We start from the raw sequence: 7,748 nt of genomic DNA on the forward strand, positions 1-7,748 counted from the left end.
AAAATAAAATACGTTTCTGGTATAAATCATTTTTTTATTATTTATATTTTGTTGTGTGGATACCCATGGCAGTTAATGTCCCACCACAAAAAAACGAAATATGTGTGTTTAACAGTTAGGGGTTGATTTATCAAACTGCGAAATTAGAGCTCACACAGCTCGCACTTGAAAAAATATTGTCAGTTGTTAGCCTATGATTATCCACTGAAAGTGAATATGAAAAATGTTGGTTTTCTAACTGTTCTATTTATGTAATGTTCTGCTGTACAGTGCTGCATACATAAGTAGCATTGTATAAATACTGTATATACTCGAGTATAAGCCGAGGTACCTAATTTTACCTAAGAAAATTGGAAAAACCTATTGACTCGAGTATAAGCCTAGGATGGGAAATGCAGCAGCTTCTAAGTTTCAATAATCAACATAAATTCCAATAAAATTAGGATTTATCAATCTTACTGAACAAATACGTGCAGGGAATGAGTATGCGAGATGCCAGGCTCCCTCCTACTGCCTCCTCTAGCAGGGTCACCTGGAGAAGTAATCACTCATTAATGCCTTGTTCCACAACCTGTCTATCAAAAGGAGCACATTATAAACTGAGAGGATTCAGCTTGAGGTTTACTTTAAGGAGCTCCCTCCCTCTCCCTCCCTCCTCAACTCAATAGCATGCAGGCTTGATGTTCCGTTGCCTGCCTGCTTCAAACAGTTCCATTCCTGCCTGCTTGTAAAGGCTCTCCCTCCCCCTCAGACACAGACACCGGAGCTGAGAGCAGGGAGCATGTGATGTCACGCTGGGGGGCGGGGCAAGGAACCAGGAAGCAGCGGAGCACACAGGGAATCATGTAGCAGAGGGTGTTAGTTGGAGGGACTCGAGTATAAACAGAGGGTTACTTTTCCAGCACATTTTGGGTGCTGAAAAACTCGGCTTATACTCGAGTATATATGGTAAAAGTATACACACAAGTGTAAAGAACTGAATGTACGTATTTAGAACTGTCATGCATTTGTAATATATATTCTTTTCATTTCACAGGGTACAGCTACTTTTTCAAAGACTGGTATTACTTTCAAGTTGAAGACAAAAGTGTGAAGATTGTAAAGGTTGGAAATGTCAAAAATGACTGGCTACGCTGCTGAAATGTATTCATTTAGCTACGCTGTATTCCTTAACATGACCTTTCATACTTGTATGGCTTTTTTTGTTATAGCATAATAAAGTATTATAATGGACCAGTCTGGTACTGGTATCTGAGGAGCTTAGGAAGATATGCTACAGTAACACTCAAACACTGCAATATTAAGAATTTGTACATTCCGCTAGAATTTTTCACTTGCTCCAATTAACTATATTAACTTCAGCTTAAAATGTTTTGTATTATAGTAAGCAGCACTGCCATACGTTTTTGGATTAGTTTAATGTTCAATAACCAGGGAAGGAACATGCTGCTTAATCCTTTTCCTTAATGAATCATCCACTAACCCATTTGTATATAGGCACCGGCTGCCTATACATAATTGTAACATTATGGATTTTTGATGATATGGCCCTTTTGCTGTAACTGCTTTTGAAATTTTTGTTGTTTTGTTAAATTCTCCTTGTTCACCAAACTGCAGTGAGAAAGAACAGTGTAAACGTTATCAGCTATTGTGTGCTGTTATTTTGTTCACACAGCTGTATTTTTATCCATATTCCAAATGAAAATCTGTACAATATTTTGATAACAAAAACTAATTTTAATTATAAAATAAAAATAAAAATATTCAAAGTGTCTGATTTTTGTACACAAAGCAAAAAGAAGGGAATTTTAGTTAATGCATTAACATTATTTTTGGAAAAAAATTGTCACTGAGATAGGTCATGATATACAGCATCTAGTAGAATTAAATTTAAAGCAGCTGGACTTTTCTGAGTGGTATGGAATTCCCAGGCATTTTAAAGGAAAAGTAACACAAACATCTAAAAAAATCTATTATACCCTGCTCCAATAATTGCCCTATCCTTCCCAACGTTTATTATTTTAAATGCTTGTAAAACGTATTGGTATTGAAGTGTAAAAAACCAATAAAGCAGGCAGAGGAAGTCTCAGTTTTTCAAGAGTTGCTATTTGAAGCAACATACAGTACAATATTTATTTATATTATGTTGGTTAGAAAAACCCAACATACTGTAGGGACCCATAGGCTTTAAACCCTATTATTTCCTTCTTTATTCTGTTACTGGGCAAAGACCTATGTATCTAGTTTACCATTTGCATTCTGTGCCTTATTGGTTCATAGGTAGATCACTCCCTTTGCACTCTAATATAGTGTTTAGCAAAGGGGTGGATCCCCCTCTTTGGCTGCATCTGTTGACTCAGGCACCGCCGGATTTGCTATTGAGGCTCCCTGAGGCCTTCCCCATTTGCACCCACCCCAGCACGCGCAGGCGCAACAACACCAACCCCCCCCCACACATTCAAACTCACATACAGAGCAGTGGTCTCCATCGCTCCGTATGTGAGCAAAATTTCAGGTCGGCTTGGGCGGCTACATTTGTGCTGCCCTAGGACCAGGACTTTGTGGCCTCGCCACAAATCCAGGCCTGGACTCAGGTAGAGGTTTCACTAAGCCTGGGATCCACAGGGCCAAAGTAAGCCATTATAACCTAGAGAAACATCCTACTTTAGAGAAAGTTGGGGAACAGGGACCCCGTGAACGAGGAATAGGTAGATAGTAGACATACTAGGATCACTTTCTAGGAAAGTTAGCATAAAGATTAGGTAGAAAGAGCAGTTTCTGGCCACAGTTAATTTGCAGGATTCAGTTTAGTTCTAATCCCTGATCCATAGTCGGCTGTTGGGATCCTTAACAGCTAAGGTCCTGAGGACCTGAGGTATCTGTCCAGACTGCCCTCCATAGTGGTGCTGTGCTGTCAGGTGTCTTTACCCTGCCCAGACTCATTAGGTGGGATAAACTGGTAGACATCCTCTCTTTCCATCCTCAGAGTGTTAAACTGCTATCTCCTCTGAGTATTTCTACAACCCTGTGCACTAATTGTCTTGGACAATAAACAAGTTGGTTTATGTTTTCACTGCAAAGAACATTCTGGCGTCCATTCTTTCAATTACTTTGCACAGAGCCTAAGTTGTAGTTACTCAAACGTCCCTTTCTAGTTTATTTATGTAATTGATATAGCCAAACACATTTTCACAGTGCTTTACAGTGATTATACATCACTCACTGCCACAGAGAAGCTTACAATCTAAGGTCCCTCTAACATTCACACACTTTGGTCAATTTATTTAAAAGTAAAGGTCTGTATGTTTTAAAAGTCTGTATGTTTTTGGAGTGTGGGAGGAAACCAGAGTACCCAGAGGAAACCCATGCAGACATAAGAATATCTCCTTCCAGATAGTGCCCTGACTGGGATTAAAGGGATTTTGTCACAGGAAAATTTTTTTAAAATGCACCAGTTAATAGTGTTGCTTTAGCAGAACTTTGCACTGAAATCCATTTTTTTAAAAGAGCAAACAGATTTTTTTTATATTAAATTTTGAAATTTGACATGGGACTAGACATGTTGTTCCCATAATCCTTCAACTAGCAGCCTACAGGTCCTGCTTTGTAGCATCATGGCTCTAAGGTTCTTTGACCCGTGCCTCGCTCAGTCTCAAGAAAAAAAATATTGTCAGTTGTTAGCCTATGATTATCCACTGAAAGTGAATATTAAAAATGTTGGTTTTCTAACTGTTCTATTTGGTGCATAATGTGAATCTGATTTAATAAGCCTTGCAAAATAACATAGTAAGTTAGGGTAAAAAAAGACACGTCCTTCAAGCTCAACCTTTTATACCTATATATAACCTGCCTAAGTGCTAGTTGATCCAGACGCTGGCAAAAACCCCTTCTGAAGCCTCTCTAAATTCCTCCCTGACTCCAAGATGGCAATCGGACCAGTCCCTGGATCATCTGATATGATATGTTGATATGATGATCTTCCATAACCCTGTATTCCTCACTTGCTAAAAAGCCATCCAACCCCTTCTTGAAGCTATCTAATGTATCAGCAAGCACGACTCATTTCAGGAGAGAATTCCACAACTTCACAGTTCTCACCGTAAAAAACAAATTCTGAGTATTCAGATGGAACTTCCTTTCTTGTAATCGGAGTGGGTGCCCTCGTGTTCGCTGGAAGGACCTATTGGTAAATATAGCATTAGAGAGATTATTATATGATTCCCTTATATATTTAAACATAGTTAGCATATCACCTCTTAAGCACCTCTTCTCCAGAATAAACAATCCCAACCCGGGCAGTCTTTCTTCTTAAATGAGACCTCCCATATCTTTTACCAGCTTAGTTAGTAAAGTGGTATGGAAAAGTGGAAAAATAACCCCCTCTATACAGCTCAAAACCTTGTTTGCCCTTGCAGCTGCTGCCTGGCATTGCTTATTACAGTCAAGTTTATTATCTACAAGGACTCCAAGGTCCTTCTCCATTATGGATTTGCCTAGTGCAGTCCCATTTAAGGTATGGCTTGCTTATTTTTACATCCCAGGTGCATGACCTTACATTTATCAACATTAAATCTCAAGTAAATGAAAATTATATTAAATATATGCTGCATATTGACAGGTTAATAAATTTGCTTGCTTGGGCTTCTCATTGCGATATTTATTCCTGTCATTTTAAGACTATATTCTACTTTTTCATCATCATCATCATCATCATCATTAATTTATATAGCCCCATAAAGTTACGCAGTTCTTTACATTCATTTTTAACAAACAGGGGTCTAACCATAACTGAACCAACTATATGCTTCTGTAAAGTATTACAGAATAAAAATAGGATCAAAAAGGCCTGCTCACAAGAGCTAAAATTGTAACATGAAATTTAATTCGCAGTACTGAATCATTATCACTCTTATTGATTGGAGAACTTTAAGCTCTGGGCATATTAAAAGGGAATTATACCAACCCAAACAACTATCCTCAATTTTGAAAAATCATTTCAAAGCTTCCACAGGTTCTTATCTTCCCTATATCATTAAGTACCAAGATAAAACACCCTAAATATGAATGCCAGGGGTCCACTTAACAGTTTGATACCCAATGTCCAAAGTATGTGGCATGTAGGGGCCCCAAAATGAAAATACCCCCATATGGTGTATCATTTCTGTCATTTCAGTTACTACAAAATTAACACATTTACTTAATTTTATGGGGGTAAAGCTATAAAAAGTAAGTTTACCCCAGAAAGCCATATATTTTTGGAAAGTACACATTCCTCTGAATCTAAAATGGGTACCCATGTATTTCTACTCTAAAGAACCAAGCCCCAAAGCTTTCCTAAATTTGGCGATTTTGACAAAACTTCCGAAGATCACCTCAAAACTTCCACTTTGCACTATCTTTTCTCTCACAGGTTATTAGGTAACCATATAAAACAACCTCAATATAACCAACAGAGGTCTACCAAACAGTGTGATGTCCAATATACATAGGTTCATCAAAATACATGGCACTTACAGACTCTTACAGTTATGTGTGTGGTAAAAGAGGCAAACATATAGGATAACTCCTAAAAACCATATTTTGTTTGGAAAGTATGCATTCAGACGAATCAAATATGGGTAAAGACGCCTTTTCTACACCAAAGTACCAAACTGTAAAGCTTTCCTAAACTTTGCGGGTTTGATGGCATTTCTGAAAGTCACCTAAAAACATCGAAATATACCACCTTTATCTCACACAATTTTTTACATACAATGGCAAATTACCCTAAATATGAACGCCAGAGGTCTACTGAACAGTTTAATGCCCAATATGCATAGATATACCAAAGTATGTGGTTATGTACATGTAGCGCACCCGTAGGTGTAGCTGTGTTATATGGGTCCTGCTCTCGACCACCTCTGGTGACACCCACAACCCCCAGTGATACACATAAACCAGCAGTATAATGCTAAGCACTTTTATTGGATCCGGAGACCCATTAATAAAGATAAATTGAACAATCTTTATTTCAGCAATATGCTTCAACAAATAGGTTATAGCATCTGTGTAAGGTCCCTGACCGCCGATCTTAGATTTAGTAATCCGTGGGAGCCCTCCTACCAGGACAAAGGCGTATACGGGGACAAGAACGACACAACTCCAATGGTAATTCAAACTTGTCCAGTTTATTATTACGTGATCATAGAATTTATACCCCTGGTGTACGTACAGAGACGTACAGAGACAAAGGAATCATTATAAAATAAAGATGGTGTAGAACCTCATTATCTTCAAGGATGGCCTTCATGGATGGCTAATGCAGGACAGGAATTTTAAGGAGGACACAAGGAGTAGAAGAGGCGTTAGTGCACAGATAAGATTAAGTTGTTTTTAAACCATGTATTTCGTAAAGTGCAAGCTGTACGATTTGGGAAAACAACTATTATGGGATGTTCAAACCTTGCTGTTTGCTGTTACAAAATGGAGATCCATTTCTAAAATGGAGTATGATATGCTAAGCATCAATGTGTATCAAAGTATCAAAATAGGGGGCGTGGCTTGCCTTGGAACTGAATGGCAGCATATCCTGAGAGCTCCGTGACGGAACTGCCCTTACAGCCCTAAAGAGTAGGAGAAGAAATGGGGAAACCTAATAAAACAAAACCGGAGAGGGAGAGAACCCCTAACAAAAAACAATTAGCCTCTCAAAGCGACATAGCGCCGCTATTCTTAAAAAGAAAAACGGCACGATACGAAGCCAAAATGGCGGCCGTCAGTGAAGCGAGAGAGGAGGAGGCAGAATCTAACAGAGAGCTCTCTGAGCAGGAAAGCGACACAGAGGAGGGCCCGGACCTGCATACTTACATAGCGAATTTACCCTCAAAAGCAGATATCAGAGATATGTTGCGCGAAGTTACAGATACACTCAAGGAGGAAATCCAGGATATTAAAAAGGACTTGCTCACACTGGCGACACGCACAGATGACCTAGAAAGTAAGTGTGCAAATAACCAAAAATCTATATACACGCATATACAGCAACAAGATAGTATGATACTCGACCTCCAAAGACAGCTGGAGGATCAGGAGAACAGGAGCAGGAGAAGTAACATTAGAATACGTGGGGTCCCAGAAAGGATCCCCAATGAGGAAATTTGTAATGTTTTGCTGCATGTGTTCAATAAAATACTGAACAGGGACCCTTCCACTGAAATCATAATAGAGAGAGCACACAGGGTCCAAAAGCCAAAAGCTGCACCTCTAAATGCTCCTCGTGACATATTATGCTGCTTACACAGCTTCTCACTTAAAGAAGAGATTTTGACCAAATCTAGAGAGATCAATAATCTCACATATGAGGACTGTGTTATAAAACTCTTCCAGGACCTATCAAGGACCACTCTGGCAAAGAGAAAAATGCTCAGGCCACTCACCGATCTCCTTAGAGAAAAAAACATTCCTTACAGATGGGGTTACCCTTTCTCTCTCACTGCAAATAAGGATGGTACTATCGCAGTAATCCGCCTCCCCACTGATACAGACAATTTTCTAAACAAATTCCATTTACCAGCACTTGATCTACCCGGATGGGCACCTGATCCAGGGAGGATCCAGGACCTATCCTTTGATCTACAAAATGACTGGACAGCCGCTCCAACACCAAAAAGAACACCAAGGACTACAAGAACCCCGAGAGACAAAACAAGACCCTCTCTCAACTAAAAACAATGGAACATTGCAGGTCATGGACTACTTGAGGATCAAAT

General features: G+C 39.2%; 1 protein-coding gene across 1 annotated transcript in view; it reads left to right on the forward strand.

The window, feature by feature from the left end:
• Window positions 1–1,765, forward strand: part of mmp2 (matrix metallopeptidase 2) — a 37,214-nt gene extending 35,449 nt beyond the window's left edge. The window contains 1 exon segment of the mRNA NM_001015789.1: window positions 1,037–1,765. Coding sequence (NP_001015789.1) covers window positions 1,037–1,140 — 104 coding nt within the window. The 3' untranslated portion in view covers window positions 1,141–1,765.
• Window positions 1,766–7,748: the final 5,983 nt, after the last annotated feature.

The sequence above is a fragment of the Xenopus tropicalis genome, chromosome 4 (assembly GCF_000004195.4).
Source record: "Xenopus tropicalis strain Nigerian chromosome 4, UCB_Xtro_10.0, whole genome shotgun sequence".
Classification (NCBI taxonomy): domain Eukaryota; kingdom Metazoa; phylum Chordata; class Amphibia; order Anura; family Pipidae; genus Xenopus; species Xenopus tropicalis.